The sequence below is a fragment of the Stylophora pistillata genome, chromosome 9, assembly GCF_964205215.1.
Source record: "Stylophora pistillata chromosome 9, jaStyPist1.2, whole genome shotgun sequence".
Classification (NCBI taxonomy): Eukaryota; Metazoa; Cnidaria; class Anthozoa; order Scleractinia; family Pocilloporidae; genus Stylophora; species Stylophora pistillata.
In genome coordinates, this window is record NC_142527.1 from 28935665 (window position 1) to 28949646 (window position 13982).

At 37.0% G+C, this 13982-nt stretch overlaps 1 protein-coding gene across 1 annotated transcript; it reads right to left on the reverse strand.

The window, feature by feature from the left end:
* Window positions 1-1039: 1039 nt before the first annotated feature.
* On the reverse strand, window positions 1040-9643 carry LOC111339198 (MAP kinase-activated protein kinase 2-like). The gene is made up of 10 exons (XM_022945794.2): window positions 9329-9643; window positions 7482-7621; window positions 6322-6386; window positions 6112-6191; window positions 5877-6003; window positions 4668-4743; window positions 4329-4453; window positions 3830-3915; window positions 3246-3326; window positions 1040-2586 (listed from the first exon to the last, which is right to left on the reverse strand). The coding sequence occupies exons 1-10, from the start codon at window positions 9494-9496 to the stop codon at window positions 2476-2478; spliced, it is 1059 nt and encodes a 352-aa protein (XP_022801529.2). The 5' UTR covers window positions 9497-9643; the 3' UTR covers window positions 1040-2475.
* Between the last annotated feature and the right edge of the window lie 4339 nt (window positions 9644-13982).

A 13982-nucleotide genomic window follows, 5' to 3' on the forward strand; every position in this document is an offset into this window, starting at 1 on the left:
CGAACATGAAACACGCACGTGTGCGCTGCCACAATCTATAATCCTACCTATTTTCTTCGACCAAATAGCGATAAAAAAATCGAAATCGAGCTGAGTGTTCGAAGCTAAAACACAAAGGTTCGATCGATTATTTAAACGCAGTCTTATTTAGGGCGCAGCTCTAAAAAAACACTGCACCTAATAATTTCATCGGTTGGTTTAACTGGGGTAAGTCCTCACGACACTCTTTATGAAAATCAGCGTTAAACCAAAACGTATGGTGGCTTAGTTGAAGATGCTCTAGTGTATGGGTCTGCAAAACAACGGCAAGGCCTGTTTTACAGAGGTAAGTTTCCAAAGAAAATGTGGTGCTGCGTCGGTGAAGGTTACTATAAGATAATTTAGTTTATTAACTAAGTTGATAATGTGAATTGGTCATCGTAAAAGAAACCAAAAGTTGACGTTTCGAGCGTTAGCCCTTCGTCCGAGCCAATAGCTTCAGAAACTTGTTTCAGTGGCCAATTTACATTGTCAACTCAGTTGATAAAACCAAACCGATCTTTATGATCCAGGCTAAGAAAGACCACTTTTAGGTTTTTAGAGGCTGTTACTGTGCCTGTGGAGGTAAGATACTGCAGTCTAGATTGCATTTTAAAATATTTGTCTTTTCACTTGGTTGTCATGAATCCACTTGTTAAACCGAGAAACAACGTGTGAAGTTGGCAAGATCAACCAATATCGGCAGTAGATATTGGGTTATCATATCGAGTTCAAAGTCTGCCTAGTTTCCAAGCCACTCGTCCGTGTAGTGTTCTCAAACATTCTGCAAACTCAAAGAGGAGTGTCTTCGTTTGCAAATTGTTCAAAAATATATATAATGAAACAATTATTGAATTCAGTTTTCGCAAAATATCACAAATTATCAAACCTCGTGTCTGTGTCATCTGCCTCAGCCTTCGGCTTTGATAGATAATTGATAATTCATGATATCACCAAGTCAAACCTCGTCCAATATTTGCTTAAAAAATGTAAGCAGTACTGCACCGCTGCAAACAGCATATCTCTCATTAAAATTTTATTGAGATTCACTACTTTGACACTTTTCCATCCAAGTTAAAACTTCTCCTTACAATATCACACATTACAGTCACGAGAATAAAGAAGTTGATCGCCAACCAAAGAAGCCTTTGGCCTTTGATTGTTAAACAAATTCTCCTTGTCGGCACCTTAGGAAATACGTCGAGAACGACAAGGAGAATAAGCCTACAGGTGTTAGGGCGTAAAGGGCACCAAAAACTAAGATAAAGAATTCGAATTCTTCGTTATGACCAGCAATGTTAACTAAGCTTCACTGAAATTTTCTTTCGAAGCATCAGATTTTTTCCTTTAACTTTATTCAGGAAAAGTTACGGACAAAAAATGGCATTACAATATGTGAAGCATCACTTTTTAACACAAATGTCGTGCAAGCGTGAAACATGGTGATCAACAAAACATCAATTTTGGATTCTGTCGAATCATGACAAATTCCTGCATGGACCAGTTTTTCATTAATATACCGGGAAAGCAAAACATGACATACTTGACTAGTTAAACTACCCTTCCCAAATATACATAAATATTCGTTTCCTTCAACAACCTCACACAGAAATAGTAATAAGGAAAACATTGAACTACAATCATGGTCAAGAGTCTACAGACACGACACAAACGAACGGGAAAATAATGCGTCTTTAGCACGTCATTTTCCTTCCCTCCTTCCCCCTGACAATGTTGATTTGATCCTCTATGGTCGCTGAAAATATTATTGCTTTAAGAAGGGAGGCAGTGTAGCCATTGTTAGAACACGTAATAGCACATAAATATGTATTCGCAATGTAGTAAATATGCACGGGAGGGACTCTCGACCAGGATTGCAAAGTAAATTAATCAACTTGAGATGTGATTTATAAATGTTGGCCATTCTAATTAACAGTGTTTTCACTTTAATTTTTTCTAAAGGAGAGAAAACGAGTGAATTAATAAAGAGTGAAAGCAAAGGTTTTACAATTCACCACTGGTTCATACCAGTTTTCACAGACAAAAAGCTTGTGTTTTTTTTTTTTAAAATTTGCTCTGTTCGTTTTTGTTAGAAAGTAATCATAAACTACAGCTAGTGGTTGAGTTGAACACAGCAACTGCTATAACAGAAGCAGCGAAATAATATCTCAAATGTTTTCTTCATCATCTCTCTGAAAAAGAACACTCAATCAACCGCTGACCTCTCGTCGCATGCTTGCGTTTTCTGTCATCTCTAATTGGTTATTAACAAGAAAAGTAGCCTAGCAACAACCAATCACAGACATTACACCGCAAGTTACTCAACGTCATCAGTTTGGTGTTTGGGAATTTTTTAGCTCCAATTTAAAAGGAAAATAAGTGACCATTAAAAGACATCCGTTCCTTCTAAATATAGTTAGTTTTTACATGAACTATACAATCCTTACGTGTTGAAGATTACTTCTTCCTTCGGTTTAATAATGCGTTACTCGACTTGTTAACATCTTTAAGCTTGGTCACCTTATCAGGCTCAAATCTCATGGAGGCTAAGGCATTTGTCATCTCATCCTGAAAACCAGAAAAAAAATTTTTCGTGAATGTAAGACTGGGTGTTGTTCAGGTCGATTAGTTTCATTCACAACTTGGACAGTCTCGAAGAGGGATTAAACGGCTATTTTTGAATTGGGAGACGAGAAAAGGAAGATGGGAAGCTATGAGAGTCAAACGGCTCAAGTTCCCTGTTGCACCTCGGTTGGGTGATGTTGCGCGAAGAACAATTGTCGTATCTCAAAAACCCCGTAGATTAAATTTCCACCAATTACCAAATTTCCTCTAGACACATGTAGTAAGGCTATCGATAACACCAATGCATGTAAATCACGATACGGACTTGTCTCGCACTAAAACACCATACCCATACCACTCCCAGAGGTTTTATTCAAGAGCCAGGTACCAGGCAAATTGAACAGCCGCGAACACAACTTTGCCCAGCTGCTTCGTTATACATCATAAAGTGGTGCCCCATCTTGGCAAAGCCCCTCGGGCTTTGCAGACTTTCTGCCCGGATATCATATCCTGGTGTCTTCCTGTTAAAGATCTTATTGAAACCCCTGCAATGCAAAAGCATTTTGCATAGCTGTCGCGCAAAGTTCTCTTGCGAAGCGTTAAGATCGGTTGAGATAAAGAAACCGGAAAGACTTCTGTTCACATAACAGAGAACTGCTTACCTTGACATCTTGCCAGTTTTCTTCCTCCTCCCTTAAAACAGCTGCCGTGTGCAGTGGTGTGGATGGAACCTCTGTGTAAGCCTGTGGGGAAAGAAAGAAAGGAAATCGGTTGTCTGCAAGTCAATGGAGACTCTCGCGCGTATTTGTAAAAAAAAAAAAAAAAAAAAAAAAACCCCATACCGATGACTTCGAACTGACAACTTTTGGTACTCGAGCTGAAGAAAGGTCTCAGCACTCTAGTATCGTCTACATGTAGGTTCAGCAAAAGCCATTATACAATTCTAAGCTGCTCTATTTTAATTCAGATCAAGTGAGCGTTATCGCACACTTGCTTCGTTCTTCCTCGCTTCGCTATAAATATTGCTGTGAGCCGACTAAGTAGGAGAGAGAATGGTCTTAGAACAAAAGATTATAATATCTTGTGTTAGATGCATATTGCTATGAAGGGGTTCACGTGATTAACTGATAGGCAAGTAGGATATTTAAATAGTCGGCCCTGGGTAACTCGCGCGGTGAGAAGAGGAAACGAAGCTGGAGCGAAACAGACGAGTTACCAGCACATAAAACTAGTCATCATCTCATACCTTAATCCAGGGATTGTTCATAACTTGTTCCACAGTAAACCTGTTCTGAGGGTCTGTCCTTAGAAGGCCTTTTATTAACTCTTTAGCTGTTGAAAGAAAGGTGACTCAGTTTAAAAGAAACAACGACTACGACACATATAGTGTTATGTTTCACAAGAGACGTTCTCTTGCCTGCGGCAATATCAAGTTTTGTTTGTCATGACTGCCAAAGACAGGTTTTTTTGTTTTTTTTCCTGACCTGTCTTGGTAAAAATAGTTCCTCGACCTGAAATAACAATGTAACAGTAATTGGACTGGTAAGGTAGGGGCCCCCCCTGGGGGAGAGGGAAGAGATTAAGAGAGGTTTGGGTTTGTTTATTTATTTAAGGTTTATTTAGTTGAGTATTACGTATCTACATCTTAACTGGACATGACTACTCATGAATGTTCTAGCCTTCGACCAGAGCTTTCTAAAAAAAAAAAAAGGGAAAAAACGGGTGAACGATGTTCGCATCCATACCTTGTGTAGACACTCTGCTCCACTCTGGGTTAGGAAAGTCATACTGGCCTTGTCTTATCCTCTTCCGCATTCCAGGCGAAATAGCTGCTCCGTGATTACTGTAGAAAGGCGGAAATCCACAAAGGCTACAAATGAACAAAAGATAGACAAATTTAATTAGGCGCAACCTTTAATGAACGTGTACATCAATGGATGATCCAATATTTCAAACAAAGTTAAAAGCATATACATGTATCGTGATTCAATTTTATATTAGTTAAAAATCTATTTTCCTGTTTCAAACTTGTTAACATAAGCTACCACATCCAGAAAAAAAAAATCCATCTAAAAATTACTTACAGAATATACATTATGACTCCTAATGACCACAAATCACACATCATGTCATAGCTCTCTGGGCCCAATACTTCAGGTGCTGAATGTGAACCAAAAGTAGGAACAATTGGTACGTTAATTGTACACTTCCTTACATGTAAATTAACAATATCCCGCGTTTTATATCTCTGATAATACTGAGAAATTGAAAATGCCTAAAGCTTTGAAATTTTTCTCTCCTGGAGCAAGGAACTCGTCTCTTAAAGCGAGACTCTGGCCTCTCGAGACGAGAAAGTACGCTGACAGATTTCCATTTAACCTCACATTTTTCTAAAACAGAGCATTAGTCCTAAAGGTAAACTATCATTTTGGTCATTGTTTTATTCTATGAAATAACTGCATTTATAATGAAGTATAGGTTATGTGGAAATCTTTCCTGAAATTCTACCATCTTAGAGCCGCAGAACAAGTTTAAATTTAATGAATTTGTAAAAACAGCAGAAGGCATGAAAACATGTTCTGTTTTGCTGTTGGCCAAATTATGGTTCTTACTATTTCTTACAACACAATTGTTGCTTATTAAGGAAAGTAAATATCACAAATGGAACACAGACTACCAGGCGCGTCGCGTGGTCATTTTTTCAAGTACGCACAAGTACATATAATCTAGAAACCTAAGTAAACTGAGCGAAAAATACCGCGTTCTTTATTTCTTGTTCGAAATAGTTGTGTGAATACAAGCAAAGAACAAAGTGTCTCGCCCTTATTTTGAGCAAACTTGGTGCAAACACAACATTGTTTTCAAAATTTTCTGGTCACTTCAAGTACGCACGTGCGTATATGCGTATAGGACGCTACGCGCCTGACTACATGCGAATAACTTTACAGCAAGTAAAGACTGTATAAACCACGAAGTGAGTGGGTTTGCACTCTTTGACACAATACTCTCTACAGAACACAAATGATCTACGTTATCAACCTTTGCACACCTAAGATCTCATTAGAAATTCTCCTGACTGCTTGCCATAGAATTCTTATAATGTTAGTTTGGAGAATTTTGTATTGGATCAACAAATAATTCACTAATCGATATTTTCTTTAATCTCGTCAATTTCCTGCTGTATTGATATTATAAGGAGAAATTCTGCAGTAGTCATCCACGTGAGTTTTAATTCAAAGAAATGATCCCATAAGGTGTACTGCAATACAAGGATAGTTAGAGATCAAACTTACCAACATAATAAGGAGTGTAACATGGAGTTTTAAGATCCAAGCCAGCTGTTGTTTCCTTGGCAAAACCAAAATCTGTCAGCTTTAGTAGAGCATTGGCAGACCGATCTGCATACAACAAGTTCTCAGGCTAAAAAAAAAAAGGTGTTAATGAAGTGGATACCAATGGGGCTCCAAGTGTGTTACTCACAGTATTCTTGTTAAAAGTTAGATTAGTGCATATTATGGTATACTGTACCTTCAGGTCTCTATGTGCTATGTTGAGTGAGTGAAGATGAGCAATGGCTATGGTGACCTGCCGCACAATAGCAGCTGCTTCTGTGAAAAAAAAAAAAAAAAAAAAAAACAAGTAGAAAGCATCTTAGTGGGCACAAAAACAAAACCAAAACCAAATCAAACATATACCATAGAAACTGTCTTAAAATCTATTGGAGCTTGTCATACCTACCTCTCTCAGTAAATGGAGAATCACCTCTCTGTTGAATTCTTTCAAACAGCTCTCCTCCAGTCATGCTACAAGAGAACAATTGTTCAGTGTGAAATCATAAATCTGATGGTTGAGTTGTTAAAATCACAGTGTAAAACACACAATTTTGTATCTGTTCTTATGCCTTGGCCTTTTCTTAGGAAGTGTCCACAAGATGGTAATGTTTTATAAGTTTCTTTGTCAAAGAAAAAATCTGTTACTTGTTTTTTCACATGCAATGGACGATGAGAAATCTGAGTTCCACACAAGGAATCACACACCAATCCTTCTGATTTCATGCTTGGATGCTAACAACAACCAGCCTTGTATGAAAATACCTATGTACGAGCCCTAAACCTTCAAAAGCATCTAATTGGCTTGAAATCATGCAACTGCATCCCTCCCACCTGAAGTTATGAAGGCTTATTATCAGCTGAAAAATAAGATGGCCACAGACCATCTCATACCAACAAATCTAGGAGACAGCAGGAGTGAACAGAACAAGTGATGAGATCAGGCGCCGAAGATGGAATTGGATCAGACATATAATGAGGAAGAACAGAGAGGAGCACTGCATTACAGCATTAGAATGGAGACCACAAGGGAGAAGGAGACCGGGTCGACCAAAAAACAACATGGAGGAGAATGATTGAAGACGAAAGACGAATAGCTGGGTGGCAATCATGGACAACTGTTAGAACTTTAGCAACAAACCGAAGTGGATGGAAAGAGAATGTCAAAGCCTTATGTGCCTTATGGCACAAAGAAATATAGATATTATCAGCTGAAAGCTGTGAATTTTCTCTACTTTGAGGAAGACCTTATCAATTGTAACATTATCTTTCCTAGGATGACTTTCATAGATAGTAAAGCCACAGGGATAATTAGCAAAAATCAAAACAAATATTAATGCTCCCACTCCAAAAATCTCATTAGAAATTCTCCTTACTGTTTGCCATACAATCCTCATGATGTCAGTTTGGAGAATTTAACATTGGATCAACTAATAATCCCCCAATTGATATATTTTTTTATTCTCATCACTTGTCTGCTTGATTTTGTATTGATAAATATTATAAGGAGAAATTCTGGCTAGGTCACTCATTCAAGTTAAAAGGTTGAGTATTAAAACAAAAACTCACCATTCCATGATGACTAGTAAGCAGTCATTCCTGGCATACTTGTTTTCATAAACATCCTTGATACCAACAACATAGGGGCATCCTGATGCCTTCCAATGAAGTTCCACCTCACGCCGAGCCTTCGCATTGTCCTGTAGAACCTTCAAAACATCAAAAGAGTGGTTGGCTTAGAGGTTAGGGTTAGGGTTGATCTACATGGATTGTACAATCATGTAGAATAGAAATTCACACATTACAATTGATCACAGCTTACTGTAGAGTGAATTCTGACACTGCCAAAATTTCAGAAGTGCCAACTAGTTAGAATCAAAAGAGGTGTCTGTCAAGCAAGCAGGTAATGATAATACCAACTTCTTTTTGCTAGCAAACATAGAAATAGAAATTTCACTGCAATAAAGATGACTAAAATTCAAATCTAAGGAATGCATGGAACAATTTAAGGGGTAAAATCTGTCACTATGGTCACTTACCTACAACTGAAAAAGTAAATGGGCTATCAATTCTATCTAAATTCTTTGCTACCTTAAACCTTCTACTACCAAAAATGATTAACATGTTACTTCTCCATACAATACCCATAAATTATCTAACAAACTGGTAATGAGAATACTCAAACTTATCAGGTTAAAGTTGTTATCTTGATCAAATCCAAATTCATGTACTCTAATTTATATGGAGACGCATAGCAGCTAGAGGGGAGAAATAAAAAATTAAAAGTTTCTCAATTTCTTTTGATCCCAAACACCAATTGGCCCCAACGAAATTAGCAGGAATCATTGCTCATTTCCTCTAAGTTAAAGTAATTAGCTCATTTTAGCTCCCTTTAAAAGACCCTTTTAACAGCAATCCCATACTAAAACAGCTGGGGATTACATGAATTTGTGGTGGTAACCATTTCAAAAAAGGTGAATACACCATCATACATGTATTTCCCTTTCCCTGTCTTTTTTAAACAAAATCAATTCAACTAACCGCTGGCACCTGTATTTCAATATATCATATTAAAATTATATTCACCATAAAATATCCATCCAGTGAGTAATATTAAATAGCTTTATTTTGATTAGAAGCTATATGTACATGAATCAGCACACATAGCATGAAGCTTTAGGACTGATGTAGGTCAGGCTAACTTCATGTATTTCAAGAGTATATCATAATGAAATACTGAAAATTACATTAAGGAGCTTACACCCAATAATAGTCAGATTCAAATATTCGTAAATTGTGCTAGAGGTTTTAGACTACCCTTCAGAACTTAGCCTCAGTCAAAAGCGTACACAAATGCGACGTATAACATTTTTCTGGTACCTGTAATTATTCGACACTTAAGCATTACATGTGCAATATTTATTCTGATCAATTTTCTGCCGATAACAAGGGTTACGCCTTCCTCTCACAGATTTCTGAAGTCGTGCAGTTTCCTTGTAACAGTTTACATGCAGTTTACATGAAATAGAAAGCAAACCAAGAGTGACTTTCATTACCATGCGCATTCATGCATGTAAGTGAAAAATCCTTGAGTCACAATTTTAAACAGCTAACGGGAAACTACGGATGGATATCTGAAATTATTCTAACAATCGCGCACTGAAAAGCTATCAGTAACGTAATTGAAATACTGTATGATTTATGTTATCCGAATGTGATTCCCGTTGAATGTGCCGGAAACCAGTAAATGAAGAAATAAACGATCGAATACAAAGAAATCGAGAGTAAAGTGTGTGAAATCAGTTAGCAGCATCGCCCACACAATTCAACCGCCGGAGAAATTGTGCACTGTCATTCTGAGAACAACATATCTTGACGACGTTAACCACGCTAACTATCAGAGAATTTTTACTCACCTTTAAGGCGTATTGTTTGCCTGATTTCTTTTCAAAACACTCTACAACTTTGCCATTAATTCCCACACCTAAAACCCTCTGCGAGAGGTCGTAGTCGTTTGTAACGAGAGTGGTCTTCGCTTTCAGTGGCGGAGGTACTTTAAATAAGGACTTATTACTCGTTGACATGACTTATTGATTGCAAAAACACTAAAAGAATTCACAAATCACGATAACTATAACTATCACTTTAGCTAGCGGGAAGATGAAGTAAAATACGCTGAGCCCAAGAAATATTACCGAGCCGCCATGTTTAATTTCGAGCAACAACGTAAAAGACTGGGCCAGATACATCTATTTCGGGAACCGGAAGTTGCACGATACGCGCAATTTCCGTGCAATCTCCACGCAATGTAGGCACGGAAAGTTGTGTAAAACTGTTAGCAAACTTCAAATAAATTGCCTAATCTTCCCAAAAAAGGTTGACGAATACATTGGAAAGACGGTAAATTTTCTTTCGATGAACTGTTGCGATTGTGTTGTCTTGAGTGAGCGTTATCGACCAGAAACGAGTGGGTTGAAATATGTCGGCTTTGAAGTTCTGCCTCGCAATAGACATCGACCCGCAAAAATGAACAAATAAACATTGTCATTTCCGATGGCCCCGACCTTTGTTTGACATGTGTCTACAACTTTAACTTCACAAGATAAAATTAGATGGAAAGTATAAATTTAGAAATATTTCAAAAAGCTTTTGTTCAAGAGTCGTTTATTCAAAGTTCATCGCTAAAGTATGTTGTAACCGAAAGATTGTCTCTTTGCCAAAAGGTTGTTTTGAAGTTTGAACCTTGACCTTTAATAACATATAATAACATAACAATAGAACAATCCTCAACTCTGAATAGAAGTTCATGGTGCCATTGATAAACATCACCATATTTAGGATATACATTGGTAAGCTCAGTCACTTACTCGTTATAAACATTTCATCATATTTAAATATCGCTCCTAGACTTTCAGAGTTACCCAAGGATAGAATAAGTTGTAGATAGCTAGAAAAAACCTGTGCTACTTTAAAAGCATTACGTTGTTGCCGGCTGTGGCAGCCTCTACGGAAGTTGCTTTTCTTATCAATATCTACTCTTGCTTAAGCATTTTCCTCCACGTTTCGCGAGTGTCCACTTTCACGGTGATTTTAATTTTTGTCACTCAAATTTTCTCGTTTGTTCTCTTTTGCGCTCTCTTTTATACACTCCGGGTCGTGTCATTTCACCGTCTCCTTCCCGCAACTTTTACTTTCGAATGATTCTCTACTCCGTTACTAATTGGTTTCCTAATTCATTTTTTCTGACCTTCAATTTTGTTGTAACCGCGATTAAATTAAATTTTAGCCTTTTGCTACAAAAAGTACTTTACTTGAAGATCCATTTCCAGCGTGTTGGGATTGCAAGCTAGCCCCGAGGCCCTCCAAGGAATACGCCGGTTCCCCTACGGGGGTTATTTTCTTAGACATTCAGTTTTTGCGACAGCCTTTAAGACACTTTATTGTATCTTTACCAGTAGGAAAGAAGACATCCAAGTTTAAGGGATTACACTTGTGCGAGGAGAGTATTCTAATGAAAGATTGACCTTAAGGGGAATAGCTTAAACTGGCACGCCGGATCAGTTGTACAGGTTTGTTATATTGTCAATATTCTTTGATATTATCTCGAATTACTTTTGGCGTGGGGTTCAGTTGTGAGGGGTTTTGATTTTTAATAGCTGAGAAAACGCTCTATAAGGATTAAATTGTGACCACAATAAGACATTAAAGTTTGTCGGATAAACCTTTTTTCTTTGTTTATGACCACATAAACGTGCTGGTTTGTATGCTAGCAACAGCGACAGCAGTTTAGCTTAGTTAAAAGCAATTTTGTTGTATACTTTTTTACAAAATTTGTTGTTCAACAATTAATTAAAGTTCTGGATGGGTCAGAAAGTAAACAAAAAATTTGAGAAGATGGGGAAATTTTTTCATTAACATGTTCTTAAATTATATTGACATTATCAGACCAAGATATTAGCGATTGGCCCTCACAGTCATTTGATAAAATCACATATCAACTCCGATGGCGGTAGCCGGTCTCTAAAAGAAGAAAATTATCAATTTCTGAAACAAATTCGTTAATTATGTCTTTTTTCCCCTTTAAAAAATTATTCAAACAAATGAAGAGGTTTAGATTATAATGTGATCTGATAAAACTGGTTTCATTTTTCGGAATTCGAGATTAACTAGTAGTACTTAAGAAATACAACAAATCATAAATTGTGCTTTGTGCAGTCAATATCTGTGGAAAAATTAGCATAAAACCTAATCGAATGCAAAGTGTATTCATGGCACTGGGTATTAGCAGATGCTATAGGATTCATGTACCCGGGCGTTCACGATTTTCACATAGTGATATTATTGACGGAAAGTCGATAAGAAAACAATACATTTCAAATGGGAAATTCGACTCCCTTAAACGCAAGTTAATTGCCGAGAAAAACATCTTATCATTTGCCGATTTGATCTTTAGATTGTCCCCCCAAATAGCTTGACCTAGTGCGCCGATAGAAATTTACGGAAGCCAGATTATTTGCATACTTACCACCTGCAACCGTAGTTTTAACATTAAATAACCTCTACACTTATTCTTTGGGCGGTTTTATAATTCACTGCGTAAGTGTTAATGATAGGAAAAGGAAAACTCCATCCATAGTACAATTTAAAAGTCATTTTTAATTCCTTCTATTTATTTGTTCTTCTTGCTAGATCTACTTGGAAAGTAACGAACCGGAGAGCTTTGACGCGCCTAACAAGACGATTAAGGTAAAGGGCATGTTTCAAATTTTAGCAAACCGTCTGAAATATTAGTCCCTTCGTTCGCCCATTTTTAGTGTCGACCAGGAATCCTCTGGAAACAACTCGGGGGAGGATTGAATTAATCAGTCGGGCCACATCAAGTTTCATACATAATTGAATTAGAGAAAGTAATTGAATTATGGTCTCAGCACTTATCAAAACTGACGCCTACTTGTAAGTTTTTTGTAACTACTCACACCACTTTTAAGGCTTTTCTGGTTCGAAGATAATCAAATATAAAAAAGCTTTTCCGGGCTGATCTAAATTGTAGAGGTGGATCAATAAGCTAGAAACCTCAGTTAATTTGAAAACACTGAGAGCACTTGAAAGCTGAAAACTGAGCCAATATCAGAGAAATAGAAATGCTTGATAACTACTGAAAATCTTAAGTGAATTCACTTAAAAATCAAACCGAAAAGATGATTGTGGTTAATGCTAACCTCTAAATAGGCTACTCCCAAGAGGTTCTATGAAAAAAAAATATCAATCAATCCTCTTGAAGTAAAACCCTTTTCGCAAGCGTCATTCTATTTTTTGGAAGATTATTCTCTAACCATAATTACTCAGAAATTCATTTCGGCTTTCCTGGGTTTTTTAGAAGCGCGCAATAGCCATAGAGTTGTTTAGAACTTTTCAGCCATTTCCATATTTTTTCTGAAATGATACACTGTTGATGGCCTGCAATCACGCCGTTCAAGAGTTTTCGACCTGTGTTATGAATGCAATAGCAGCCATGTTTGTAAGAGAATGGTCGCTGAGGACGATGGTAGCGACAAACCGTGCGATTAGTTTACTTGTTTGGAGATCTTTTCTTACTGCCTTTCTTCTGAACCACCTAGGTAAAAACCCCGACACTGTGATGCGCAAAACTATTCAAATACATTATTCAGAATCAAATAATTTCAATATATCAACAAAGTTGAAATGGTAAATTGGCCACCGTTACGATTATAAAAGCTGATGATAAATGATAAATCAAAGTTTGTAAGATATCTGGAAAGGTCTTCATTGGAGATATGACAACACAAATAGGAATACTGTAGACCAAATATCCGATATTTCGCTAATTTAACGTGTTTCGTGCCCAGAATTCTTAACCTCCTGATTACACTTTCAATTCAGTCACACGTGTGTAGGACTGAGGTCAAACAGCTTAAAAAACGGAAAATTGTATCAGGTGCACCTTAACGCGCTTAGTCTGTGTACACTTTAATCAAATTAGGGCTAGGTCACAGAGCTTTCTCTAATGCCCGCTCAAGCAATGGTGTCTTCTTGTTGCAGGGTTTTCCTCTTTATTGATAATTTAACAAAACGCAATAATCAAAATTTGATAATGTTAATCAATGACAGACAATTTGGATAACTGAGAGATATACTATGCCCTCAAAAAAAAAAAAGCACTCAACCATTTATTTAAGTTGCATTGCATTTTATTCTATTAACGAAATGACACCTGTAAGTTTTCAACAGCACAATTGATTAAGAGAAAAATAGGTTTTAAGAGAGAGCAAAAACGTGGGACGCTGTATCATTCAAAATCCTTGTTATCAAAAAGATAAGTATGACCGTTTTCAATGATTTCCAACATACGGCTGAAGTAATGATTTCCAAGATACTATATCGTGCATATATAAAATGCGTGCGATGATAATTAATTAGTTAATCTGACAAATTGAACCAGACGCCAATGAGTAAAGGATTACCGTTTGTTAACTTACAGCTGAATTATTTCAGACGTGCCATCTACAACAGCTGTAAAATCTGGTACTCACTGAATAATCAATAAATCAG